This window comes from Aspergillus brunneoviolaceus (genome assembly GCF_003184695.1).
Source record: "Aspergillus brunneoviolaceus CBS 621.78 unplaced genomic scaffold BO95scaffold_76, whole genome shotgun sequence".
Classification (NCBI taxonomy): Eukaryota; Fungi; Ascomycota; class Eurotiomycetes; order Eurotiales; family Aspergillaceae; genus Aspergillus; species Aspergillus brunneoviolaceus.
The window spans coordinates 1-25,115 of NW_020290806.1; the positions used below are offsets into that span (position 1 = coordinate 1).

A 25,115-nucleotide genomic window follows, 5' to 3' on the forward strand; every position below is an offset into this window, starting at 1 on the left:
CCCCCTCCCCCTCCACCCCCTCCCCAGGGCATCGCAATTGCTCTTCCAGCATGGCTTCCAACAAATCTCATCCGGATGCCATTGCACCGGTAGAGCATCCGCCCTCTCTCTCCGACGGCTCAACGGGTTCCGCCGCCAGGATCATCCATAATGCCAAAGCCGCTACCGATAAGGAGCGGCAGATGACCCTGTGGCAGGGCGTCAAGCTCTACCCCAAGGCTGTCGCATGGAGTGTCCTCATCTCTACCTGTATTGTCATGGAAGGCTACGACATCAGTCTGGTCAACAACTTCTATGCCTTTCCTCAATTCAATCGGAAATACGGTGAGCTGACGGCGGACGGCTCATATCAGGTTCCAGCCCGGGTATGTTGCACTTTCCTATCTCAATCAATTGATGGTCTTGAGAACCTTTCTGCTAATATAATCTCTCCTATTTAGTGGCAATCCGGTCTGAGCAACGGTGCATATGTCGGAGAAATCATTGGCCTTTTCATCAACGGCTGGGCGTCCGAACGGTTTGGATATCGGTACACTATCATGGCTTGTCTTGTTCTCATCACCGCCTGGACTGCCATCTTCTTCACTGCGCCCAATGTCCAGGCCCTGCTCGCCGCGGAAATCCTGGCTGGTATTCCCTGGGGAGTTTTCCAAACACTTACCATCACCTATGCTTCCGAGGTCTGCCCCGTTGCGCTGCGAGGCTATTTGACGACGTATGTCAACTTCTGCTGGGGTGTCGGACAACTGATCGGTATTGGAGTGATCAAGGCTATGATCAATCGGCAAGATGAATGGGCTTATCGGATTCCCTATGCCCTCCAATGGATGTGGCCCTTACCGCTGTTCATTGGCATTTCTCTCGCCCCCGAGTCGCCTTGGTGGCTCGTCCGCCGGGGCAAGATCCAACAAGCGAAGGACGCCTTGCTGCGCCTGACCAGTCTGAACCGAGAAACGGATTTCGACGCCGATGAGACCATTTCCATGATGGTCCATACCACGGCCTTGGAGGAGAAAATCACCAAGGGCGCCAGTTATCTCGATTGTTTCAAGGGCACTGATCTGCGCCGGACCGAAATTGTCTGCATGGTCTGGGCCATTCAGAACCTCAGTGGCAATTCCTTCTCCAATTACTCGACGTACTTCCTGGAGCAGGCCGGGCTGAGCACTGACAACTCGTATGCGTTCGCCATGGGCCAGTACGGGATCAATATGGTGGGCGTGTTTGGCGCCTGGTTCCTCATGTCCGTGGGCTTGGGACGCCGCTCTCTCTACCTGTACGGCCTCTGCGGGCTGTGTGTCATGCTTCTCGTGATGGGCTTCCTTGGGCTCGTTCCCGAATCGCACAAGACCCAGGGGGCGTTGGCGACGGGCAGCATGATGATTGTCTGGGCTTTGTTCTATCAGCTCACTGTCGGAACCGTGGCATACTCCCTTGTGGCTGAGCTGTCCACCCGTCGCCTGCAGATCAAGACCGTTGTGCTCGGCCGCACGCTCTACAACATTGTCGCCATCATCTGCGGTGTTCTGACCCCGTACATGCTGAACCCCGGTGCTTGGAACTGGAGCAACTATGCCGGTTTCTTCTGGGGCGGGATCTGCTTCCTGTGCATTGTTTACGCCTTCTTCCGGGTGCCGGAGCCCAGCGGCCGGTCTTTTGCCGAGCTGGATGTCCTCTTTGAGCGGGGGGTCAGCGCCCGGAAGTTCCATCTGACCCCGGTTGATGTGTTCGACGAGACGGTGGATCGTGATGTGGTCGAGCACTACCAGACCGAGAAGACCGTGGTTGCTGACGGGGCTCAGGCCGAGAAGGCGGCCTCGTGAGGAGGTTTTTTTTTGCGTAAGAGATCCTTGTAATACTTTAATAATATTAGATGTACATAGTTACATGTTCGATCATGAAATACGACACGATTAATGATTTCAATTGGGATGTTGCTATTACTCCACTGACGGACAGGGACCATATCCACAGCAACTTGCTGCCTCACCTCGGGACTCCAAGCACCCACCTATTATACCAACCATTCCCGCCTATTCGTTCGACCACTCGGGCTTCTTCTTCCCCGCGAAGGCCTCCATTCCTACCCGCAAGAACCCCAGTCAGCTCACACCATCTCTCACAACCAAAACCCCACCTCCACCTCGCTCTCTGTCTCGAGAGAGAGAGAGAGAAAGAAAAAGGCCAAACTCACCAATCTTCTGATCCCGACTCCCAAACAACCCATGAAACACGCGCCGCTCAAACTCGACCCCCTCCCGCAGCGCCAACTCCTGACTCTTATTGACCACCTCCTTGCCCGCCACGACCGCCACGCGCGAGTACCCCGCGATCGTCTCCGCCGTCTTCACAGCTGCGGCCAACACCTCCTCCAGCCCGCCCTCAACCACCTGGGCCGCCACCCCCCACTGGCCGGCCTCCTTCCCGCTGAAATTCCGGCCGGTGAGGATCAGCTCCATGGCTTTGCTCTTCCCGACGGCCCGCGTGAGCCGCTGCGACCCGCCCGCGCCCGGAACCACCCCCAGCTTGATCTCGGGCTGTCCGAAGGTGGCTGTCGCCGTGCAGTAGAGGATGTCGCACATCAGCGCGAGCTCGCATCCGCCGCCGAGCGCGTAGCCGGAGACCGCGGCGATCACGGGCTTGCGGATGCTCGTGGCCAGGTGCGACCACGGCGCAATGAAGTTGGTGGTGTAGGCGGCGGAGAAGGTTAGGGGGGCCAATTCTTTGATGTCGGCGCCGGCTTTTTTTTGGAGGATTAGTGGGAAGTGGGAAATGGGTCTAGGGATTTGTAGGGATTCTTGCTTGAAGATGGTGGAGGGTTTGTGCTGGGAGGATATGCCCGGGGGAGGGGGAAGGAAGAAGAGGAGAGAGGGGCAACGCACCTGCAAAGGCTTTCTCGCTGCCGGTGATGATGATGGCGCCAATGTCCTTGTCTTCGTCGTATTTGGTCAGGGCATCGTTGAGTTCGCGGAAGAGCGGGCTGGAGAGGGCGTTTAGGGCTTTGGGCCGGTTGAGGGTGACTGTTTGTTTGCGGGTGTCAGCTTCGGATGAATGGGTTTGCTTCAGGTCATTGGGGGCGTACTTAATCCCACGCCCGGCTTGGGAGTCGAGGTGATGATGTGCTCGTAGGCCGAGGTCGCGGAGGTGTATGTTCGCAGGTGGGTGGACAGTGGCCGGGCGGTCCGCGAGGCGACGAGTCGGGAGCAGTGACGGGCGAACATGGTGGCTTTGAAGGTTCAATTAGTGATTCGATTCAATGAGTAGGGGTGCTAGGGTATTCCAAGTCAATGGGAAAATGGGGAGATGGAGCGGGTTTATTAGTATGTGGGTTGTTGCGATGACATACTCACCTTACCTTAACTACCTCGAGTCTCCCCGCAGAGCTGCTCGGCCGCGGCCCGCCAATAACCGGTCGGTCCAAGGGACAGCATGTTTGTTCGGTTTGACAGAAGAGCAGCACGTGTAGCACGTTGTTTTTATCACGTGACAGCTGACTCAGATGAGGCGCAGCAGCGGGTGTCGCCATCTGTGGCTTCCGAGGCCGAAAGCGGCTTAGGGGGAAATGGACCAGCCAGCCAGCAGGCAGTGGACACTTTTCGGATTATCCTCTGGCTATCTGCTGTTGGCTGTGCTGTGCTGCCTCTCGCTGCTAACTAAAGTGTTGAACTAACTAACTAACCGACTGCTGCTGTTTCCGTCGCCTCTCCATCGCATGCGCTGACCGGGAGAATATTCTCTATCCTTGCGCTTCTCCGTCTCTCACCCCCCTCTCTCATCCTTTACTCCCCTTCTCTTTTTCCTCTCTACTTCGTTTACACAGGAAGGATTTAGTATCCTTCTCTGCCTTCAGCGCCTTCGCCATGGACGTGCCCGAACCCGAGCAGACTCCATTCACTGCCGTCACGGCACAGACTTCCAAACTCGCACGGGTGAGTTCTGTCCTGCTTTTCTCCCTCTATCCGAGGGCATTGATTCTATTCAGCTCGACAATGCCCGCATTGGAAGACTTCCGCAATCCGGAGCGCAGTTCCGGCGAAGTCAAGCGGAATCAACAAGCCCAGTCTCCATACAAACAAATTCACCCGCTGACACACCAGCCTCTTCTACAATAGCAATACCAAACCTACCTCGATGCCTCGACACCTTTCACAGCCTACCGCTGGACTGGCACCGTCGTTCTGCTCCTGATCTTCTTTTTGCGAATTGTCCTCGCTCAGGGATGGTACATCGGTACGTCAACCCCAGAAACCAGAAACCGGGAACCCCATACAATCACGAACTTGTCCCCACGAAGAGGCACACAGAGCGGCACACAGAGCTAACCCCTCCTCCTGAATAGTCGCCTACACCCTCGGAATCTACCTCCTGAACCTCTTCCTTCTCTTCCTGCAACCCAAGTTCGACCCCTCCCTGACCCAGGACGAAGGCCTGGAGGACGGTGATGCCGGCGCGCCCAGCCTCCCCACCAAGCAGGACGACGAGTTCCGGCCCTTCATCCGCCGGCTCCCCGAGTTCAAGTTCTGGCACTCGGCAACCCGCGCCATTGCCATCGGGTTCGTCTGCTCGTGGTTCTCGGTCTTCGATATCCCGGTCTTCTGGCCTGTCTTGGTCGTGTACTGGATCATGTTGTTCATCTTGACGAGTATGTTCTCCCTGGATGCACCCTACCTACCACCACTCGTGGCATGCATACAATAGAACCAGCTAACTAAACATCCACCCACCCAGTGCGCCGCCAAATCCAACACATGATCAAGTACCGTTACGTGCCCTTCTCCTTTGGAAAGACCCGATACGGCCGCTCGTGATTTTTTTCTTGTCAATCCATTTCAAGAAAGTCAAATCCAGAAAACCCAGCCAGCGCCAGTCAATCGCACAGATGTCCTAGCGATCTAGCGGGGAAAATCTGTGCTGCAGAAGTGGTGTCTGTGTATGATATGATCCAAGTCGATGAATACATCATTATCATCACGCTTCATGTCCTTTTTTTTTTGCCCCTCTTTTGCCCCCGTTAATTCACATTATTGTTCCTGTCCCTATATTGTGTTTTGTTCTTCTGAGCGAAAACACACACCCGACGACCCCCGATTAAACATGCCCTAACTCAACTTGTCATGTCGTTATGCATTTCCCTCCCCATCCTCTCCGGAATTCTTTCCCTCCTCCTTAATCTCCCTTTCATGTACTCTGGATGTCCTCGACTGGTGAATGTTAATCTTCAAAATGGATCGTCCTCCATCCAAAGCTTCACACCCATCAAGTGCGAAAGGCACAGAACCATGACCAGAAAAGGGAGAGCGGGGCACGAAGGAAGCAGCCGAGGGGAGATAAACCTACCTTTTCACCCACCCACCCACCCTATCTTGCCCTTTCACACATCCCTCCCTCCACCCCTGTCCCTTCTAATAATTGAACCTTCGATTGATCTCAACCCATTGCTGATGATGAATGCGTGGCGTGACGTGACATGGCCTGGACCCTATCCTAAACATGATCTGACTTGATGATGGAAGGAAGGAAGGAAGGAAGGAAGGAAGGAAGTGGGGAGGAAATGTGGCTGGAGTGTTTGGGGCCTTAGATTAATTCTTCCCTTCAATTATTGTACAGAGAAAAAACCTATTGTTCTTTTTTATTCTTCCAATCAATTGCTGTACACCTTTCATATCCATTCATGTTGGCCCGGGTCCCTTCAATGTCCTTTTGGTGCTAATATACAGTACACAGAGATTTGCATTGGCGATTCAATCAAGGTTATCTGTCTCTTGTCATCGGTATTCGGTATGCGTGGGATAGATGGATTGGGGGCGTGTAAAAGCCAGATGAGATTCGATGGATGGTTCCTCGTGGAATCGGCGGAATTGGCTGTTTGGCTGTTTGGCTGGGTAGATATGAGGTAACTTATAGGAGGCGTTGTACTCAGTCTCGGTAACTTGACTTAGGCTTTGACTCTGATATGATAGCGATAGTATTCTAGGCTTTTACCTCTATATCTGCCCTTTTCCGACTTCCAGGGCTCCTACCATTTAAAACAAGGCGCTTAACTGAAGAACAAGTCCCACCTCCCACACACCCTCACTACTCAGTACACCTGCCCCCTTCCCCCCCACGGCCCCCTTCAGTACCCTACTCACTCATTCAGTGACAAAGCCGACATCGCCCGGCTCGGCGCCGGACGATCCAGATCCCGGGTCTTGGTACAGATCCAGGTCGATGCGTACATATTCACACTGGTCACGTATCAGCAGCTGCGGCATGTCCCCTCCCACACACCCCCTATCACTTTATGTGTTGCTTTTTCCAGACGGGAAACTCACCGATCAATACAAGTACCAGGGACCCTGGCCCCGACCCGCTTCGCGGAGAAGCCGTTCGCCTCGAAGTGCCGGATATACCAGGGGTCAATGCTGGCGGACCGGAGGAGGATGCGGCCGCCCTTCTTCAGCGCGTGGTTGAGTTTCTGGGCTTGGGCGGCGGCGGCGTCGCTGGTGGGGTCGAACCAGTCCATTGAGTCCATGATCTATTTTGGAGGGGTTAGAAGGGAGTTTTGGGGGAAGGATAAGGGGACAAAGGGGACAAAGGGGGAGGAAGACTGACGACTGCGATGGTGAGACTCCTCGGTGTGATGCGCTTGATGACTTCGTTGATCTCGTCGGTGTGGATGCGGAGACCGTCGAAGGCGCCGGGGGAGGAGAGCTTGACGTGGGCTTTTGGGGTGAGGTAGGCGGGGTGACATCTTTGTATGAAGTACAACTTTTTAGTATGTTTTCGTGTGGGTATGGGAAGAAAGGTGGGTGATTGGACTAACCTGCGGGAGAAGTGGCCCTGCAAACACAGGAAATAGAAGTAGTTGTCGTTGCTGATGAGGGTGTCCTGGACGACGGGGTCCAATGTGTCCACGACGTACTCCCAGATCGACTGGCCGCTGACGTCCTTGGCCTGCTTCATATTCTTGTTCAGCCCGTTGCGCTTGTAGAAATCGTCGATGATCATGTTGCGCTGGTTGCGGGGCACCCCGGCCGCCTTCCAGGCGAACCATTCGGTCCCTACGACCGCCCAGTGCAGCGGCTTGCTCATTAGAACGGCGCGGATCCTGGGCCAGATCTCGCGCTGCTCGGCCAGCGTCTGCGCCTCGCAGAGCTGCTGGACCTGGGACTGGAGCCCGAAGACCTTGAAGAGGTACCGGACCATCTTGATGGCATGGCGAGAGCCGCCGGTCTCGTACAGGCCCTTGCCCGAGGAGGAGGCGAAGACGTGCGTGTGCTCGAGCCAGTACTGGAAGGCTTGGCTCGAGAGATGAGGGCTCAGTCTGGTGATGAGGAGCCGGCGGAAGTCCGGGTGTTTGCCCTCGCCAAAGATCTTCCAGACGTCACGGTGGCCAAGTGCGATGAAGCTGGCGATCTTGAGCTCGAGAAGGTGATTTTGATTGGGGTTCAGGTCCACGGCATGCACCCGGCGGGGGCTCTTTTGGAGGTAGTCCAGGATGTTGTCGCCTGCACTGGTGATGGCGAGGATGACGTCGTCGCGCTGGATGTTGAGTAGTTTGTGGTCAACACGGGGGTCTTCCCAGTTGAAGGCATAGATGTACTCGTTGCCGAACTGGGTGTGCTTGGGGAGGAGGTCGTCATAGAAGATGCGGTAATGGTGGTTCTGATAGAATGACGAAGGTAGAGGAAGGTTGGAGCCGAGGTTGATCACGGCAGATTCGTACGCTTTGGATTTGATCTCCTGCGTGCTGCTCACAATAGCCGCGTCTATCTCGCTCCGATGCTTCGCGGGAGAGAGGTACGGAGACTCCGTGAAAGAGGCGTTGAGCTTTTCAATGGCATCGCGGCCGGAATGTGTAGTGGAATCCTTCTGGCATCCCACGAAGATGTAGTAGGGAATTCCACCCAACAGGTAATTCCTCTCACTGGCTGAAATCACGGTCCCGAAGCGGTATTCAAGGTAATCACGACGAGCAGCCTCAAGACTGACACGGTCCGCGTCGAACCAGGCACGCCAGAAGGCTCTCCCAAGCCAGTTCACATGGCGATTGAAGGCGCCGCCAATGTAATTGCGTGAGGAGACGTCCACGATGCTTTGCACTGCGCCAGAATTAGTATCCTATGTGCATCATAGCCCACACTCTGCATACCATAGAAATCACAAACTCCCACAACGCCAAAAGGCTTGATCAGCGCAGGCAGTGAGTCAATGACGCTGTAGTAGTCTGCACTGGTCAGCATAGTTCTTCTAACGCGGGAGAGGCTACCCACCTGGAATCATAGACAGACTGTAGCTCATGGTAGCCAGATCAGCGCCCGTCGCCGTGGTGGTCTCGCAGCGCGGATCTACCCTGTCCTCCTCGGGCAACCGGAAGGACCTCGCGTCCTGGCAGACGACGCTGACGTTCTTCCAGCCGAGTCTCTGGAAACGCTGGCGGGCAACCTCACAAAGGGAGGGAGAAAGATCGACTAGATAGACGTGCGCGAAGAAGTCTGGCACCGAGAGGAAGGCGGACATCGCTTCGATATTGTATCTAACGACGCAATTAGGATTATCCGGAGGGGCTACAGCTTCAATTGGTGCTCACCCAGTGCCTCCACCAATCTGAACAATTAGCAAATGTGTACGCCCAAGGCATCGAAGGAAGAGCTTACATCAACCCAGATGGCTTCTCCAGCTTTGAGCTCCTGGCTGTCAACCTTATGCTTCAATTGCGCAGCAACAAGGCCCAGCATGTCCTCGCGTCCGCGGAGGAGGCGCTTGCGAGTCGCATCGTACACACTGGCCTTGGAGGACTTGTGTCAGTCACGTCCCCGCCTGGCAAGATGACAGGCTGGCATACTTGGGTCTTGTAGAAGCTCTCCAGTGCATCCTGCTGTCCTCTTCCGCTCTTCTCATGAGGCTTGAGGAAGCTTGCGTAGATGAATTTCAGGTAGGTGAAGATGCCACTGTCGTAGTCAACTTTGCGCGTTCGCCGGGACGCAAACAGAACCAGCGCAACGAATCCACAGACGGCAAAGGCAGCGCAGGCAATGTAGACATGTAGCCAATCCATGCGTCCTAGAAAGGAGCCGGGAAGGTTGCCGCTGGCAAGAAAACTCATGGCGCACCAAAGGCAATGAGTTGTACTATACAAACACAATGCCTTCCTGTAGGGACTGGACTGAGAGAAAGAAATTGAGTCGAAGTTTAGACGCTCAATTGCTCCCAGTTATGGGAGGGGAAGGGAAGTCTTCTTGAATCAACGGCCGGCTCTGCAGCAGTTGAGGCGCATCTCTTTTGGCAAACAGTTGCCCCACTGATGAGCATGACCCCGCCATCTCCGACAGAATTAGAATTGGGACCAAGATTGGGACAGATGGTCTCCAGAGAGCTATGACCCTATCAAGGAGACACATGGACCCAGTTGGTAGCGAAGGTAGAGAGAGGTAGAGTGTCCAGTTGACTGGCAGTGAGAACTGACTAAGAGGTAGTGAAGGCAAAAGAACCACCGCATCGGCGTATACTTCGGGTAGACCAATCATCGACTGCGCTGCCGGCACGCTTTCAGTGGTTGCCCATGCCTCCTCGCCCAATAATCCCCGCACGGCTGCCATGTGTTGCAATTCTCTCGTTCATTTGCTATCTCGCTCTCTGGCACCTTGAAGAATGGAAGGCGTACTTGAGCTCGAAGGATTTGTCTTCAGGAAACACTTAGTACCTCGGGCCCTCACTCCGCGGGGTATTGCACTGAGACGGCAGAAAGACCCAGTGATTTATGTCAATGTCAATGAGCTCGCATTGACGGTTCATCAATGATCCTTCCTAAAGTAGAAGCAATAAGATCGTTCTACTCGAGACAGACCAAATACAGTGTCGCTGGCTATAGTGCCATGCCAATGCCGCGAGTAGCGCGGAAGTTCTATCGCTCATATTCCATGAGGAGTAAAGGTACGGTGGAATTTCCCTGAGAGATCATAGCGCGGACCAGGGTCTCGCGGACGATCGGCAGCAGGCGCGTCTGTCAAACAGCAATATATTAGTAAGACAAAAGCCAAGGAGGATAAAAGCATCGTTTCTGCATCCAATGGGCTCCCGAAGTCGGAGCAATGAAGCCTAGACCTTTGCTGGTTTGGTGGAAACAGCAATTCAGGCACATTCGGGCCATAACCTGGGCAAAATTTGCAATGCTCTCGCATGCCTGGTAGTGATCGCTTCCTCAGGGACCGGGATCAATTGCCACCTGTCGCTTGTCATACCGCACTAGCCTGATCCACCATGAGACCATGGCAAGCAATTGGTTCCCACAAGATGGTGAAGTCTTTGAGCGTCTTGGGAGTCCAATTCATCCACGAAGTTGAAGCGAGATCACAATGGATCCATACAAAGACCGGGGATGCGGCCACAGATGCAATAGAGAAAATATGTTGAAAAGTCCCTTTATCGGAAACTTGGCCCCAACAATACGTTCTTGTCAATGACTAACTAATGGCTAGCGACCTCGATGATCGCCACATCCCATCAATGCATTCAGAATAAGTGAACCTCAGCTCGGGGAGAGCACGGATTTCTCATCGGCCACATCAAAGCAGGAAACAAATCAATCCAGAGACCTGAAACAATGGCATTGTTGCTTTGTTTGTGAGTGTGCGGCGTTGTGGTCTGGCAATCTATAAAACGCACACATGGGAACCTACCTTGAAGTCGAATAGTAATTGTAATTCTAAGCCTGCGACTTTAGCATCCTTCTTTGTTTTCCATCAAATACGACAATCATGGCTCAGCGAGGGACATTCACCGTGGTGACACCCAAGCCTGCCACGTTCCTCACCATTCCGCCAGAGCTGCACCTCCAGATTATCAAGCTTCTGGATGTCACGTCGCTCGCGCGATTGGGCCTCTCACTCCCCAAGGAATATGGCTTCCTTTGGAACGAGATTCAGAAGAGAGCCAGAATCGGTGCCCTCCCGCCTCAGAAAGTCTACGATAAGCGCATGTCGTATGGGGACGACGGTGAGATACGAATCCATCGCTTCGCTGGAGATGCCGAGTGGAGAAGATCCATCCGCGAGCCTCTTGCGGAAGCTGTTCGCGCCGGTCAACTCGACGTTGTCAAATTCTTCCTGGAGGCCGGGGTGAGTGCCATTATAATTGACCTAGACGCAGTCCCAATGCTCCATCTCTCCATCAGGGAGTGCCAGTATCATATCACGGAGCTCCTGCTACAGTACGATGCTGACCCAAATGTTGTTTATTCAACAGCCGGGGGACAGATGGCATTGGATTATGCGGTAGGTGGGGCCCGTGGTTCGCCGAAATGGGTTCTCGAGATGCTGCTGGCGGCCGGGGCCAGATTCGTTCATGACTCCACCTTCATCATCTGTTGCACTCAAAGCTGGGGGGCGGCTTTTTTCCGCCTGGCCGCCAAGAACGGAGCGGAGATCCTGCCGAAGTCTCCTGACTGTGCTTTCAGACTACAGGCTGCGTACAAGCTTGCGCGTATAGAAGTAATCGATTGTCTCTTGGATCTGAGACCGAGGCTGGTGACTGCGTGTCACAATGGATCATCTGCGCTTGACATGGCCCTCATGTCTGGACGGGAAGATGTTGCGGTCTCCCTTGTTCGCAGAGGTACACCTCTAGACACCAGTGCAGAGCAGCAATTGACCCTTGCTATGCGCTATGGACGGACGAAACTTGTCCGGGAGCTTTTGAAGCATATCCAGCTGGTGAATAAATGCCCGAGATGTAAAGGTGCTGCCATTGAATTGTCGGAAGAACATAGGCAGGAAGCATCTATCATGACCAGCAGTAGACAGCGTTGGCTCAAAATGATATCATAGACTAATCTAACTTGAAGACTTGCCCCGGGAAAGAGATGAGCTCGTAGAGCGCGATGCGAAAAGTGACATGGAATGCACCACCGAGAGCAGTGAACTGTGGGGATAAGCCTACCCTGGCAATGTTATCCTGGTGATCCACCTACATGCTTCAAAGCTACAGTAATCAATCGGGCGATAAGCATAGGTTCCCGGCACATCCACGGGTAAATGATCCGCATGGCAGGAAAGTGGCTTGGCTGCGTTCCTTGCAATCGGTTCTGTGGAAAGTCGATCTATGTCCGGACTTTCCACAAACCCATCGGTAAATTTGAGCAGAAGTATCCTTGCTTCGCGAGCAATCGATGAGCGACCAGCCACGTTGCTACACCCCTGGTATGGGCACCGCATGCAGTGGAGCCAAGCTACGTCCCCAAGCTCATGGCGGGGGAACCTTTTGATAGTGATTAGTCGATCAGGGGGAGATAACAGACACTCCCACCGGATTACGCGGCTGATCGATTTCTCTTACCAATTTCTTTTCTCCACTGCAGCATAGACCCAAGTATGAAGAACGTCGTGACCAAGCGATTTGCAGTGTGTCATCATGATTGACAGATCACTGTTCGGACATGAATGCGTGCATGGGTGCATTGCTGACCATTCCGTCGAGTCGCAGAAGCGCCGAACTAAGACTAAGCAATCCGCAGGTTGGCTAGTCATCGCATGCAGGATGCGTCGTGATAGAGGAAGCCGATTCCACGCATATCACACAAGTAATGAGCAGCCTATGCATGAATACGTATCGCGACTCACGAATGCCAAGTCACGGCGCATACTGAGGGATTGACAGGGAAACAATATTCGCCGTCCACATTCCGTGCTCCGATGAACGATGGCATGATAAGCCGTATCAATGAGCTACACCGTAGTATCTCATGGAAGCGCCTAATTGATACTGGCCCAGATTGACCAGAATCAGCTGCGATCAGACCAGGGCTCTCCGATCACTGAAAAGGGAAAGTGGTATGAAATCCGTCCCTTGGGAGTTTCGGACATGGGATGCCTTGCCGGCCGAAGCGAGTGTGCTAGAAAGAAGTGAGTTGGCGCAAGGTTCCCTTAACCGTTCAGCCTGACTCAGGTCAAACTTCTGCTGAATTCCAGCAGGATCAAAGGGGGGGGACCCCGTAGGGTATGGGGTCTACAGCGTATATCAGAGTACCTTATTTTAGGCGTTTGGAGGATCCACCGGGGAAGCCGGCGGCGGCGGGCGGGCAACCCAGATCGACCTCACGTGCCCCATTTTCTCCCCCTTCCCGTCCCCGGCCCACTTCACCGCCCTCTTCAAGTGCTCAACACTTTCAGCCTTTGAGCCTTGGAGGGACTCGTCCTTCCCCGGCCCGGTGGATGGCCAGATCAATCAGGCAAGGAGCTTGGTGGCATCTGCTGGAGTGCTTAATTCAAGGTTACTATTGGCGACCATCGCGGTGATCCTTTGCAGACCTGCCAATCAGCGTGGGGCGGAACATCATCAGATTGTCTGGACACGAATCCTCGGTAAATACTAGGTAGGTACCAGTAGTAAGTTGTTGAATCGTCTAGCTCGCTTCTCGAATGTTGTTGGCTGATCCTGCATTGCGTCACGGCTCCCCCCCCTCCCTCCACTCTCTCTCTATCTGAGTTATCACGGAGTAAGTTACGGAGTGAGAGTCAAACGGAGTATACTACCACACTGGAAAGAAACCTTGTATTACCCTCGTTTCTGTTTTTCACAAGCCAAGTGCAGTTCAGCGTTTGTACTGGATCTCGTTTGTAGTCACTACCCAATATTTCCATATGCTCCCGCCAAGTCCGGGGCGTTTGTTGAAGCTGGTCTTGATAGGATGATGCGGAGAAAGGTGGTTTCAGGACTCCTGATGATCTTAAAATCATCGGGAGGGGTAATCATGAAAAAAATCCAGCTTTCCAGGCAAGAAAGGATCTGCTTCACTGCTTCAGTAAGTCCTGGCTGATATGCAGAGCACGTCCACCGGCAGTACCGCTGATGCCGCAGGTGGGGAGAGGATGCGAGAGGGAACCCCAATCTATCTGCCTCGAGAAACAAGCACATCCCTGAAAGTAGCCAACCATTCAACTGACAATTAAGTGACTTCTCTGCTCCCGGTGTACCAGAAAGTTAGTGATTTGTCCGCCCAGGAGAGTTCATTGGCTGCTCCATACATCCTTGTGCAGCGTCCTCTGTAGCGCCGGCAAGCAAAGCCTGAAGGTGTGAGCGAGAGCAAATATGCAGGCCTGTTGGAGGTACAGTACATTACATCTGCAGAGAACAGGTCCCGTCTTGGGTGGTATGTGGTCTGTAAGTAAAGTAATGTAAAACTGTAGAAAAATAGGCAGAAACAGGCCGAGCATGGAGTCAAGTCAATTTGTGTAGCTAACCATGGTTGACCCCTCCCATGACCTGTCATTGCCCATTTCTGGGACAACTGGTTAAATGATTAATATTAAGTTGTTACCTTCCAAGACCAACTCTCCAGGGCCTGACCCCCCTGATGGGAAGATGCAGTGGTAGAGGAATAAGCGAGAGGCCCAAATCAGAAGAGATGCGAATAAGATCACCGACAAGAGTAATGCCCAAGCATTCTGGTTTCCTATTTTGTCTATCAGGACATCAGAAGAGTATACTAGTCGGTCGGGATGCGAGATGGTGGTCCCATCTTAGTTACCACTATTAGACTTGGCTAGACCGCCCGCCCCCAGTGTGTCCCCAGTCGTGTGGGCGGGTGGGTAAAGGGAAGAAGCAAAGTAAAGCAAAGTAAAGCAAAGTGAAGTAAGGCAAGGTCTAACTTACAGTAGGGCCGGGGCTGTAGGCTGTAGCTCATTCAATTCACTCACTCACCCACCTCTCCCCCCCTCCCCCCCCAACGGGTTCCTGCAAAACGGCTGGTCATCGAAGTACTGCGCCTGCGCAGTAACTACAGCCAGCTTCCCCAGGAATTTAAACTTGGCTTCCTCCCTCGTTTTCCTCCTCTTCTTCCTCTCTCTCTCTTCTCCTCCCATTCTCTACTTCTGCTCTTCTACTCTCCTACTCTCCTACTCTCTTACTCTCTTACTCTCTTATTTACTTCATCCCCATCTTTGGTGACTGTGTAAATACATATACTCATACTCGCATCTGTCTACTCCAAGCTTACCCTACCTGTCTTGTTTACTGCATACTTGGCGCTGCCTTATCCGATAACCCTACATACCTTAACTCAACCATCTCGGTGTATCGAGTATATCACCTGCCATCCTCATCCATCACCCTACAAGGAATCTATCAGCTATCTCCAACGATTCACAATGGCAGCTCCTCGCTCAAGTTCCCTGCGTGCTCTTCGTCTGCTCTCGCAGCACCACTCTACCACCCTCCCCTGCGCTCGCCGGGGCCTGCACATTACCGGCGTCCACTCGGCGCAACCGGCCAACGTTTCAGACCGAACCTCTCTGTACTCCAGCCGCACCATTGCTGATCTCAAGAATGAGTGCCAGAAGCGCTCCTTGAGGAGCAGCGGTACGCAAGCCGAGGTAAGTGCCATACTCATCATTCTACCCTACACCGTGCCCATGGTAGGGACGTACACTGAACCCAGGCCTAACTCTCAATCCAGCTTGTCGAGCGTCTCCAGAACCATGACTTCCTTCAATCCCGCGCCTTCAGCATCGCCATGCGCCGTATCAGCGGCAATTCTGTTTCCGAGTATGTTCCCCCTAAACCTCTCTCTTTCTCACTCCCTCGGTAAAACTGGGAATCCTCGGAACTGACTTCTCGTGTGGAAATAGGGAAACCCACAGCCGTCAATTCAACACTTCCCGGTCCATGAAGGCCGTGGGTGACTCATCCACCGTCGATTTCGCCTACATGCCCTCACTGGCGGAGCTCGATGGCCCGGCCGCTCGCGCCGATCCGCAATTCCCGATTGTCCCCGACTTCTACTCCCACCAGAGCGCGGCCGCGGCGGATTCCCCCATGAAGCCCCAGATCTACACCGTCTCCGGCGGGGCGGCCGATGTCTCCGCCAGTCCGATGACGGAGGTCGTCGACAACCACTCGGTGGACATCGACCCCTTCTCGCTGACGGAGGCGGTGGGCAAGTCTCGTTTCGGGGCGGAGTCGACCCAGCAGAAGGAGCCTGGTGTGTTCCGCGAGCTGTGGACGGGGGTGGTGGATGACATCTTAGGTAGACAGCCGGCTGTTGTCAGAAAGTGATGCGTCCCACCCGGGGATCGATTTATCCCATTTTCAGAATGTCGTGATTGTCTCTAGCGATGCGTGATGTTTGTTGTGTTGTCCTTTTTTATAGTCATAGTGTTATCACCAGATTAAGCTGAAAGTGTTAAAAATGACAGATCTATACCTAAGCATTGAATTAATCTGTCACCACAACATTTCCTAAAATAATGTAGAACATCAATCAATCCATCCATCATCCAGCCCACGCGACACATAACAGACCAGTATTTCACATACGCATGATCATAGACACTGCACATACATAGTAAAAAGCTCCGATAAACCGAACCAATCCTTCTCGAAGGGCCACTAAGTCAATTACCCCAGAGAAATCGAGTCACCGCCGCCGGGGAAGTACCACCCAAGTCCGACCAAAGGTTCCCACACCCCATATTTTCTCAACCCGAAGGTACGTGGGAAAAGAAAAGCCTCCCTCGGCATTCGGCAATGAGGGATAAACTTTAAGCATGCGGAACCTCTTCTATGTACATACCGCCATAGGAGGTCGATCTCGGGTGGAAAGGGAAAATTCATGATGTCGGCCAGGTGGAAGGGAATGACTCCCCCCCCCTCAGCATCAAAGATTATCCGATATCTCCCGAGGGGTTTGGGAATTGTGTTCTTCCACTAATTTACCCACCCCCGTCGTTTGAACGCATGATGTTTACCGTGAGGAAAGGAGCAGGGTGCTCCGGGCGAGTGAGGGTGTCAGTATACTTCGTTGGGGGATCGTCTGATCGCTGCCCGGGGAGGTGCGCCGGCAGTCGATTCACCGCTGGGTCTGTTTGTATTTTGGGAGGTTGGGTGGAGGTTGTGCATGAATATGCTTTGTGCATCAAGTTGTGTATCTTGATGGGGCATAGTGTACAGTAAGTGCTCTCGTTTGTTGGGTTACTTTGTCAATGTGTAGAGGAGCAAACGAATGTAGCCCATTGTTGACACTGCCTGCCAAGTCCAAGGTTTAAAATAGGACTAGCGCGATGGTCCGGGCTAGCTAGCTAGCTACCTCGGCTACAGCCTACCTGAAGATAAATGAGACAGTTTATTTTTGTTTAGAAAACCACCTACGCTCCATTTCTGCGACTGTTTCTCCTTTTTCAGACTTTGGTCATCATCATCAGTCTTCCCGACGGGGGACTGCTGTCGAACTCCTTGGGCCAATCGACAGCTCTTCAACTCCTCGTTCTGTTTTCCCTCTCATGAGTACAATTCGTTCATGCGTTGGGTGTGGAATCAGCGAGAGGCAGAGGGCGATGCGATGTGCTTGTGTGACCTTCAAACGGTGGGGTCTCGGCTCAATCAATCCAAACAGATTAATGCGATCGCAGTTCGTGTGATGTTTCAGATGAGCTGAGAAGACGAACACCCTCGCACAGGCAGCACGGCTTTATTTAGCAGGATTTCCAGACGTCAGAACTTTGGTCGGTTTAGGCTCTGTGTGCGGTGCTGTGCTGTGCTGGGCCTTACAGTGCACGGCAGTCACCGTCAGTCAGCACTCCGCCTACAGCATCAGGCCCGGAGTCTTCGGTGGTTCTCGAGGAAGATCTGGCTGTCCGTCAGATTGTGATTGCACGGAGCGTACCGTAGATAAATCTAGCAACTGGTGGCTGGTATTAGTTGTATTCTCTGATGAAATGTCAGCAGCACTGGCATTGTTATGGGTATTATTATGAATATGAGGAATCATCTCCTTAGGCTTATGCTCTGGCATTGGGAACAACACTTGGTGGGATCCACTGTTGTTGCCAAGTGACGCAGCCCAGAGTGACTGGAACGGTCGACTGCAGGCCAAGTGCAGAACCCCTCAGTGGTACGCATTTTGAAGGGGTCGTCGTCAGCAACAGTGGGAGGCGATTGACAAGTATATTCACATACAGGTCGAATAACTCTCAACTAGGGCATTGGATGTTCGCATTCTTGCAACATTGGGAAAGGATATATTGCTCCATGTCACCTGCAATTTGTGTATCTGCACTCACTCACTCACACTGCAGGGTGCATGAAATTGGAATTGAAGTGGGCTAACTCAGGGGAAAAAAAGATCTGGGTCTGGATCGCAGGGCGGCAGCCAGTGGCAGCCAGTGGCAGTCCGTCCTCCCGCTCCGAAAACCTGCCGAGTGGATCCGGAGCATCAACTAAAAGTAGTTTCCTGATTGTCCCTCCACATCCACATCCACATCCACATCCACATTCAATTCACTTCTCTTCTTCATCCTCTTTCACTTTCTTCTCAGTCTCTATTCTTCACCCTGTACAGTACATTCTTTTGCTATTTGTTGTTGCAGTTGCGCTCTTGCTGCTGCATCCCATCGTTATTCTCCGCTATTCTGCTCATTAGCCTCTCGTTTGCTTCATTGTTTCACTGCAGACTGCGAGTCGATCTTTTCCCCCGCTGCTTCGGATTTAGAAATCCACGAGTCTATCACTGTCCTCACTTATCTAATCCAGAGCAGTATTGTGTGGTCTAGCATACTCTTGTAACTTTTCATATTGCATCGCAACTGAACCTTCTTTCTTTTTTCCGAGTACAACCGAAGCTTCCGGCACTTGATTAACATCGAGCCGTCTTGCAAATGAGTCTCCGGGTCGTCTCTCAGGGATTCTAAATCGTGCTCGCATCATGCATCAAACCAGATGTCTTCTTGTCGCTGCTTGTATCTGGACCGCGGTCTTCGCCTTCATCCCTTATGAATTCAATCTCGATCTTCCGGCCGCAAAACACACCCCGTCTCGTCGCTTTTTGCCCTGGGAATCACTGAGCGATGCACTTGCCAAAAGCCAAGGCCAGACCAAAACCGATGAGCCCATAACGCTGGATGTGAAGAGAGCCCCTGTCCGTCGCAGCAATGACTTCGATATCGTCCTATCCAAGACGCCCTCCTGGCCCAATACCGCTGCACTCGACCAGAACGGCAATGACCTGACTTATTTCGCTGTGGTTAAGATTGGTTCCGAAGCGCAGGAATTTTATCTGATGCTAGACACGGGTGGCACGAATTCGTGGGTCTTCAGCTCCGACTGCACCACCAAAGCCTGCAGCATGCACGACACCTTTGATGCAACGAGCTCTTCGAGTATCAATGTGACCACAACCGAGTGGAGTGTCGGCTACGGCTCCGGGTCCGCGAGCGGCGTACTGGCTACGGACAACGTGACGGTTGCAGATGTGGAGGTGCAATTCACGTTTGGACTGGCCACCAACGCCTCGAACAACTTCGAATCATACGCCATGGACGGGATCCTAGGCTTCGGCCGCTCCAACGACACTGCGTACAACACTGCCACCTTCATGGACGCTGTGGCAGACCAGAAACACTTCGATTCCAACGTCGTTGGCTTCGCTCTCTCGCGAACCAAGAGCGGCGAGAAGGATGGCACCGTCACGATCGGGGGAGTGGACGAGGACAAGTACACCGGTGACATCTCGTACACGGACACTGTGATTGGATCGGGGAACTATTGGCGCATCCCCGTCGACGATGTCTACGTCAACGGAGATGCATGTGACTTTACCAAGAAATCCGCCATCATCGACACGGGAACATCGTACGCCATGCTCCCCTCTAAGGACGCGAAGACGCTGCACGCGCTCATCCCGGACGCCACCGCCTACGGCGACTATTTCCTGCTTCCGTGCAACTCGACTGCCGAGGTCCAGGTGGCCTTCTCCGGGGTCAACTATACGATCTCGCCGGAGGACTACATCGGCTCCGAGTACAACTCTAGCTGCATCTCCACGATTGTCAGCTACGACCTGTTCGGAGATAACATCTGGCTTCTGGGTGACGTCTTCCTGAAGAACGTCTACACCGTGTTCGACTTCGACGCGGCACGGGTTGGTCTGGCGGCCCGTGCCTACAACAAGAACACCACATCATCCAGCTCAAGCAAGACCAGCAGTTCATCCTCTGGCTCGTCCACCAAGTCTACTGCATCTTCCAGCTCGACCAATTCCACCGGCGTGGTCGCTAGCGGCGCAACAACCCAATTGGGCTCCAGATACTGCCTGCCTGCGTTTGTGGTCGTCTTATGCACTGTTCTGCTGTAGACGGCCTTGTCCACAACCAACCAAACTTTGGCCTTCTTGCACATACTGGGAACATTGAAAACTTCACTTCTTTCATCTACTGTAGTAGATTGCGCCTCTGCACACGCATTTTCGAAGATAACCCATGTGGTAGTCTATTATTAGTCTACAAATAGAGTTATTCTTCCTGACCAAAACCTTAAATTCTGAGCTATTGTTTCATCTTTTCCCGAGAAGCCCTCACCACGATTATGTGCTCTATCTATACAGCGTGGCGGAAGGGTCCACTTACACTATGGCAGACAGCCTATAGAACCCGATCCGGTATCAAAGTGTACGACTTGGGGTATGATTCTGATCGCAACCGTCAGCTGTTTCCATTCACCCCACACCTTTTTGTCAGGGATACATACCCAGAACGGAGCGATCAAAGTCCTCCACGCGATTGAACCCCGCGACGGCCATGAGGATATCGAAGTCGGCCAGCAGCGACTTCATGACGTGGCGCACGCCCTCCTCGCCCATGATACTGAGGCCCCACACCCACAGCCGGCCGACGAAGACGAAGCGGGCGCCCAGCGCCAGCGCCTTGGCGACGTCACTGGCGCCGCGCACCCCGGAGTCAAACATGACATAGATCCGGTCCCCGACGGCATCCACGATATTCTCGAGCGCGTCCAGACTCGCAATGGCGCCGTCCACCTGCCGACCGGCGTGGTTACTCACCACGATCCCATCGACCCCATACTCAACACACTTCCTGGCATCGGCCACGGACTGGATCCCCTTGATCACGAACGGCCGTCCCCCGGAGATCTCGCGCCACCGCGCCATGAGCCAGGGGATCTTCTCCCACGACCAGGCGCGCCCGTGCCACACGGAGTCGATCCACTTGGTCGACGCGGCCACCTGGTCGTTGTCCGGGTCAATGCCGTCCTCCTGACACCGCCGCCGGAACACGGGGTCCGTCCGCCCCAGATCCGCGCCGATGCCGCGGTAGAACGCGTAGTTCGAGCTCGCGACGTCGTCGTGCCGCCACCCGAGCTGCCACGTGTCGGTCGTGAGGATCAGGGCGTCGAAGCCGGCGGCCCACGCGCGCCGCAGGAGCGACAGGGTGAGTTCGTCGTCGTGCGGCATGTACAGCTGGTAGAAGCGCGGGTTGCCGGCCCCGTTGGCGGCGCCGACGGCCTCGATGGGCGTGCTCCCCGCCGTCGAGAGACAGTAGGGCAGCTTCAGCTCGCCGGCGACCCGGGCGACGGCGCGCTCCGCGCTCGCGTGGTAGATGGCATTGATGCCGATCGGCGCGAAGCCGATCGGCGCGGACACGCGGTGCCCGAAGATTTCCGTCGACGTATCGCGCAGGTTCGTGTCCACCAGCTGGTTGGGGATGAGCCGGTGGCGGTAGAAGGCTTGTCGGTTCGCCAGGTGCGTCGTCGATTGGCCCGCGTTCGAGGAGGCGTAGTACCTGTTCCCCCCCGCGGTCAGTTGGGTCTCTTCATGGGGAATTTCGGGTAAAGGGCTGCGTGCGTACCATCCGCCCTGACTCAGTTTGCGTTTGGCTTCTTCTTCGAGCTTGGTGGGATCTATACGTATCGCGCAGTGTAGAGGGTTAGTCGGGGCATGCAAATTCATACTTTCCAATCTTGCAACTACGGGGCTAAGTACATACCAGTATTGAACGGCGGGGTCTGCCCCTCATTCGCCTTCCAGAAGTTCTCGCGCTGGTATAATGCCCACTGCGGGGTGGTGCGTTTCTCGATGTTCGGGTTGTGCGGGTCGCTCATTGTGTTCTTTGTTCTTCGGGAATCGGAGTAAGGTCTAAGACTCTATCTGTGTAGTCAATTCAATAAGTTCTATAGTGTTGTAGATTCTAAGTACTGAGGGATGATTTGATGAGCATGTTCTTGGCGGTCGGAATTGGTATTTATAGAGAGGTTTCATTGTTGTTGTAGATTTGGGTCGGGATGGATGACTTCACATTGACGCAGACGCAGACGCAGACGCAGACGCACTTCTCGGGCGAGAGAGGTGCCTGAATCCGGGGGAGTCCAATATCATCCGCCGTTGATGGTCCGGTCCATTTTTCTTCATGTGATTTTCCCTGGGAGTTGTCCAAATGCTACTTCATCCACATATTATACAGTTATCAAGTATTGTTACGGCCGTTATGGGCTACAGAAACTCAGCCGGAATCCTATTCCAATTAGTTATGTAGGTATTCATCCACCCCACCCTAGAGCCATAGCTTTTCCTTCCTCTTTCCTCTACTACAAGAAGAACTACAAGATAACTACTCCGTAACACTATCCCGCAACCCGCGCAGCGCACTCGGCTCCTTCGCCGCCCCCAGCGCCAGCGCCATGGCCGCGGCGTTCTCCGACCGCCGGCGCGCGTCCGTCCACACCATGAACTCGCTGTACGTGCGCGGCATGACCTGCACGTCCTTCTCCACGAGGAAGGTGTAGTTGAACATGCCCGTGGGCTTCTTGGAGCCGTGCGCGACGTCCCGCACCTTGGTGTCGACGCGCACGCGCACCTTCGTGTACTGGCCGCCGCCGATCTCCAGGGGCTCGGTGTACGCGACCGTGGCCCGCAGGTACAGCACGCTGCCGACGGGGACCGAGTTCTCGAAGGTGCTGGGGTCCAGGGAGACGAAGTTGGGGCGCGCGTGGCTGGCCGAGGCGGCGCAGCAGAAGGCCAGCTCGAAGGTCTGCTTCAGCAAGAACCCGCCGAAGATCATGAAGTTGTGGCGGTTGCGATCCTGCGGTTGCATGATCATGGCGGATTTGAGGACCGAGTCGCTCATCGAGATGGTGTTGGAGGGGCGGACGGCCGGGGAGGAAGGGTCTTTCCTGGGGTGTTAGCATTGGGGTGAGTTGGGGGGATTGGGGGAAAGTTAAACAGAAACGCACTCAGGTAGGACATCTCCTTCGTCCACATGGAATGGATCAGGTTACTTTCGCGCTCGTTGGGCGCCTTTTCGAGGAGACTTCGCGTGCGAAGGGCCTTTTTGGCTCGCGAGTTCTCCTCGCCCTTTTTGTAGAGGAGACGCTCTTCGGCGGTTTCGACGAGGAGCGGCGCGATGGAGACGGGTCTGGTTGCAGGTTTTGCATCGTGGTTAGCAACGGTTGACTTGTCAGTCGTTGAGAGAGCTACGTACTTCTTGGTCGCGGGGTCCAGCGACACCATCGTGAACGCGCAGGTGATCAAGACGTCCTCGGGCTTCGCTTCCTCGCCGGCCGGCGGGGCTTTGGCCACCTGCAGCGACACCTCCATACTCGACCGCCCCGTCGCGTAGGTGACCTGGCCGCTGAGCTCGAGGTCGCAGATCTCCATCAATGGGTGCTCGATGGTGATGCGGTCCACGGCCGCGGTCACCGTCGTGACGTGGTCGCCGGTGTGTCGGTAGGCGATGACGCCGGCCAGCGCGTCGAGATCCATCAGCAATGATCCGAGTCTGTTGTTCCGTCTCAGTTCTGTGTCTGCAGGAATTTCCTTCTACAGGCTAAGGAGTACAACGCACCTGATATGACCCGAGGCGTTGAGATAGGTGTCCAAAAGCCACTTATCCTGGGCTAGGGGGAGAATCTGGAGATAGAGTCAGTAACCGTGTAAGTAGGTTCTACGACGTGTTTTACGAACAGCCTTGTAGTAACTGTCCGACATCCTCTTGGGCGTCAGATCGGGTTTCCCCGACGTATAAGGCGCACCAGCCTGTCCTGATTGCGCCGCCTCGCGGCTCTTGGTCAGGGCTTCGATCCAAGGGGTCTTAACCCGCATGGGCAACCAGGTCGGAGGAGGGTGGGCTGCATCGGCGCGGCTGGTGTGGAAGTCTCGGCTTGCGAGCAGTGACGGTGACAGTGCCGGGTGCTGCTGTGTAATTGCGCGGTTGATGGTGCTGGAGAGGCATTTCGAACGGGCGACGGCGGACCGTCTGGTACTGAGGCCGAACATGACGATGATGTGGTGTCACCGAGAGTAGCTACAAGGTTCAGAAATTGAGGTGAAGAGAAGTAAGTGAGTAAGTTTATGGAGGCCCGACGATACGAGATATGTAGATGAAAGGATGATGCTGCCTCGGGCTCGGCAGAGACAGGCCGGCTTCGGCTTCTGTCGCCGGGGCAAGTCGGGAAGGCTGTCTCGGAGCCACCCGCGGCATTGGGGAATGGGGAGTGGCAAGTATACAATGATGAAGCCTGACACTATGACACTAGGCTACGAAGTAAGCAATTGCTCTCCCCACATGCCCTGCAGTAGCCCGGCAGTTCCTGTCGAGTTCGTCCTATGACATCATCACTTCGGCCAAATGCCCTCGTCGCCGGCAAGAATCCCATGGTTTGGATTGGTTCTTGGACCTCGATCTTGACTTTTTTTTTTTCTGTCTGAAATGAAACTCGGAAATTCTAGAATATGTACATCAACCAACCCTAACACCAGCTAAGTCACGAAACACAATTCATGCTCCTGGCCTATACAGAAATGGGCCTGGCTGACACAATGACAAGGGCTGGCTAAAGGTGAAGATACAGAAGAGAGAAAGAGAACAAAACAGAAGGTAGAAAAACAACCAAGCGTTCAGACAGAGTAGACCCAGGAGTTTTTGCATATGCTATTGACCCCAAATAAACATGAAATAATGTTGGAAATCGACCGCACCCCGTTGCCAGATTGATTTGCCGCCACCGTTTCCCCCGAGCCCGGCCCCCTAGACTCCGTTTGTTTTGCCCAAAACCGATACATGGGGAGTAAAGAAACAAGAATAAAAATAAAGAAGAGCATGTTGTCGTGTCACATTAAATCGCCACTGATCCAACGTCTTTGGCTCATATGTAAGAGACCCAGATTCGGTGATATGGAACCATTCGTTGCATCCACTAAGATGTTCGATATTTTCAAGATAAAAGTAATTTCAGGGCCGACGCTTGGCCAGACTTACCCGCACTGGGTTCGACTCGCCGGAAACAGCAACGGGCGATTGTTCTGACTGATGTCGAGTCGGCACTTAGAATGTCGGCAGTCTTTGCACCAGCCG

The 25,115-nt window shown here is 53.9% G+C and overlaps 10 protein-coding genes across 10 annotated transcripts; 6 read left to right on the forward strand and 4 right to left on the reverse strand.

The window, feature by feature from the left end:
- The first annotated feature begins 4 nt into the window (after window positions 1–4).
- Window positions 5–1,909, forward strand: BO95DRAFT_397832 (putative MFS alpha-glucoside transporter). The gene is made up of 2 exons (XM_025583790.1): window positions 5–365; window positions 441–1,909. The coding sequence occupies exons 1-2, from the start codon at window positions 51–53 to the stop codon at window positions 1,821–1,823; spliced, it is 1,698 nt and encodes a 565-aa protein (XP_025438109.1). The 5' UTR covers window positions 5–50; the 3' UTR covers window positions 1,824–1,909.
- On the reverse strand, window positions 1,900–3,335 carry echA (enoyl-CoA hydratase echA). The gene is made up of 4 exons (XM_025587455.1): window positions 3,083–3,335; window positions 2,883–3,020; window positions 2,195–2,740; window positions 1,900–2,083 (listed from the first exon to the last, which is right to left on the reverse strand). The coding sequence occupies exons 1-4, from the start codon at window positions 3,219–3,221 to the stop codon at window positions 2,034–2,036; spliced, it is 873 nt and encodes a 290-aa protein (XP_025438110.1). The 5' UTR covers window positions 3,222–3,335; the 3' UTR covers window positions 1,900–2,033.
- Window positions 3,336–3,860: 525 nt separating this feature from the next.
- On the forward strand, window positions 3,861–4,808 carry BO95DRAFT_372684 (Rer1 family protein; the record flags this gene model as incomplete). The annotated part of the gene is made up of 4 exons (XM_025583012.1): window positions 3,861–3,929; window positions 4,113–4,230; window positions 4,340–4,642; window positions 4,729–4,808. The coding sequence occupies 4 exons, from the start codon at window positions 3,861–3,863 to the stop codon at window positions 4,806–4,808; spliced, it is 570 nt and encodes a 189-aa protein (XP_025438111.1).
- Window positions 4,809–4,874: 66 nt separating this feature from the next.
- Window positions 4,875–5,597, forward strand: BO95DRAFT_260360 (uncharacterized protein). The gene has a single exon (XM_025581497.1). The coding sequence runs from the start codon at window positions 5,115–5,117 to the stop codon at window positions 5,502–5,504; it is 390 nt and encodes a 129-aa protein (XP_025438112.1). The 5' UTR covers window positions 4,875–5,114; the 3' UTR covers window positions 5,505–5,597.
- A 530-nt stretch (window positions 5,598–6,127) lies between these two features.
- On the reverse strand, window positions 6,128–10,324 carry BO95DRAFT_476392 (class I SAM-dependent methyltransferase; the record flags this gene model as incomplete). The annotated part of the gene is made up of 10 exons (XM_025589928.1): window positions 10,208–10,324; window positions 8,828–9,071; window positions 8,640–8,771; window positions 8,573–8,589; window positions 8,335–8,518; window positions 8,135–8,255; window positions 6,806–8,084; window positions 6,595–6,733; window positions 6,315–6,517; window positions 6,128–6,227 (listed from the first exon to the last, which is right to left on the reverse strand). Exons 1-10 carry the CDS (start codon window positions 10,219–10,221, stop codon window positions 6,128–6,130), a joined length of 2,433 nt encoding a protein of 810 aa, XP_025438113.1. The 5' UTR covers window positions 10,222–10,324.
- Window positions 10,325–10,455: 131 nt separating this feature from the next.
- BO95DRAFT_260378 (ankyrin repeat domain-containing protein) lies at window positions 10,456–11,861 on the forward strand. The gene has a single exon (XM_025581498.1). It carries the CDS (start codon window positions 10,740–10,742, stop codon window positions 11,805–11,807), a length of 1,068 nt encoding a protein of 355 aa, XP_025438114.1. The 5' UTR covers window positions 10,456–10,739; the 3' UTR covers window positions 11,808–11,861.
- A 2,817-nt stretch (window positions 11,862–14,678) lies between these two features.
- Window positions 14,679–16,205, forward strand: BO95DRAFT_422231 (uncharacterized protein). Its single transcript, XM_025584590.1, has 3 exons — window positions 14,679–15,350; window positions 15,434–15,522; window positions 15,606–16,205. The coding sequence occupies exons 1-3, from the start codon at window positions 15,126–15,128 to the stop codon at window positions 16,030–16,032; spliced, it is 741 nt and encodes a 246-aa protein (XP_025438115.1). The 5' UTR covers window positions 14,679–15,125; the 3' UTR covers window positions 16,033–16,205.
- Window positions 16,206–18,222: 2,017 nt separating this feature from the next.
- Window positions 18,223–20,267, forward strand: BO95DRAFT_260531 (pepsin-like aspartic protease). Its single transcript, XM_025581500.1, has one exon. It carries the CDS (start codon window positions 18,677–18,679, stop codon window positions 20,102–20,104), a length of 1,428 nt encoding a protein of 475 aa, XP_025438116.1. The 5' UTR covers window positions 18,223–18,676; the 3' UTR covers window positions 20,105–20,267.
- BO95DRAFT_260521 (L-lactate dehydrogenase) lies at window positions 20,248–22,120 on the reverse strand. The gene is made up of 4 exons (XM_025581499.1): window positions 21,753–22,120; window positions 21,615–21,666; window positions 20,497–21,548; window positions 20,248–20,437 (listed from the first exon to the last, which is right to left on the reverse strand). Exons 1-4 carry the CDS (start codon window positions 21,865–21,867, stop codon window positions 20,391–20,393), a joined length of 1,266 nt encoding a protein of 421 aa, XP_025438117.1. The 5' UTR covers window positions 21,868–22,120; the 3' UTR covers window positions 20,248–20,390.
- Window positions 22,121–22,266: 146 nt separating this feature from the next.
- BO95DRAFT_446743 (putative acyl-CoA thioester hydrolase) lies at window positions 22,267–24,227 on the reverse strand. The gene is made up of 5 exons (XM_025587456.1): window positions 23,726–24,227; window positions 23,607–23,671; window positions 23,244–23,540; window positions 22,996–23,177; window positions 22,267–22,930 (listed from the first exon to the last, which is right to left on the reverse strand). Exons 1-5 carry the CDS (start codon window positions 24,035–24,037, stop codon window positions 22,374–22,376), a joined length of 1,413 nt encoding a protein of 470 aa, XP_025438118.1. The 5' UTR covers window positions 24,038–24,227; the 3' UTR covers window positions 22,267–22,373.
- Window positions 24,228–25,115: the final 888 nt, after the last annotated feature.

Coding starts and splice junctions, on each gene's coding strand:
- BO95DRAFT_397832 (XM_025583790.1), top strand. CDS start 51: ATGGCTTCCAACAAATCTCATCCGGATGCCATTGCACCGGTAGAGCAT. Junction 366..440: donor CATATCAGGTTCCAGCCCGG/GTATGTTGCACT, acceptor TCTCCTATTTAG/TGGCAATCCGGTCTGAGCAA.
- echA (XM_025587455.1), bottom strand. CDS start 3,221: ATGTTCGCCCGTCACTGCTCCCGACTCGTCGCCTCGCGGACCGCCCGG. Junction 3,021..3,082: donor CAAGCCGGGCGTGGGATTAA/GTACGCCCCCAA, acceptor GCAAACAAACAG/TCACCCTCAACCGGCCCAAA. Junction 2,084..2,194: donor GAGTCGGGATCAGAAGATTG/GTGAGTTTGGCC, acceptor TCTTGCGGGTAG/GAATGGAGGCCTTCGCGGGG.
- BO95DRAFT_260360 (XM_025581497.1), top strand. CDS start 5,115: ATGTCGTTATGCATTTCCCTCCCCATCCTCTCCGGAATTCTTTCCCTC.
- BO95DRAFT_260378 (XM_025581498.1), top strand. CDS start 10,740: ATGGCTCAGCGAGGGACATTCACCGTGGTGACACCCAAGCCTGCCACG.
- BO95DRAFT_422231 (XM_025584590.1), top strand. CDS start 15,126: ATGGCAGCTCCTCGCTCAAGTTCCCTGCGTGCTCTTCGTCTGCTCTCG. Junction 15,351..15,433: donor GCAGCGGTACGCAAGCCGAG/GTAAGTGCCATA, acceptor CTCTCAATCCAG/CTTGTCGAGCGTCTCCAGAA. Junction 15,523..15,605: donor AGCGGCAATTCTGTTTCCGA/GTATGTTCCCCC, acceptor GTGTGGAAATAG/GGAAACCCACAGCCGTCAAT.
- BO95DRAFT_260531 (XM_025581500.1), top strand. CDS start 18,677: ATGCATCAAACCAGATGTCTTCTTGTCGCTGCTTGTATCTGGACCGCG.
- BO95DRAFT_260521 (XM_025581499.1), bottom strand. CDS start 21,867: ATGAGCGACCCGCACAACCCGAACATCGAGAAACGCACCACCCCGCAG. Junction 21,667..21,752: donor GACCCCGCCGTTCAATACTG/GTATGTACTTAG, acceptor CGATACGTATAG/ATCCCACCAAGCTCGAAGAA. Junction 20,438..20,496: donor CTTTGATCGCTCCGTTCTGG/GTATGTATCCCT, acceptor GGTTGCGATCAG/AATCATACCCCAAGTCGTAC.
- BO95DRAFT_446743 (XM_025587456.1), bottom strand. CDS start 24,037: ATGTTCGGCCTCAGTACCAGACGGTCCGCCGTCGCCCGTTCGAAATGC. Junction 23,541..23,606: donor AACGCCTCGGGTCATATCAG/GTGCGTTGTACT, acceptor ACGGAACAACAG/ACTCGGATCATTGCTGATGG. Junction 22,931..22,995: donor GAAGGAGATGTCCTACCTGA/GTGCGTTTCTGT, acceptor ACCCCAGGAAAG/ACCCTTCCTCCCCGGCCGTC.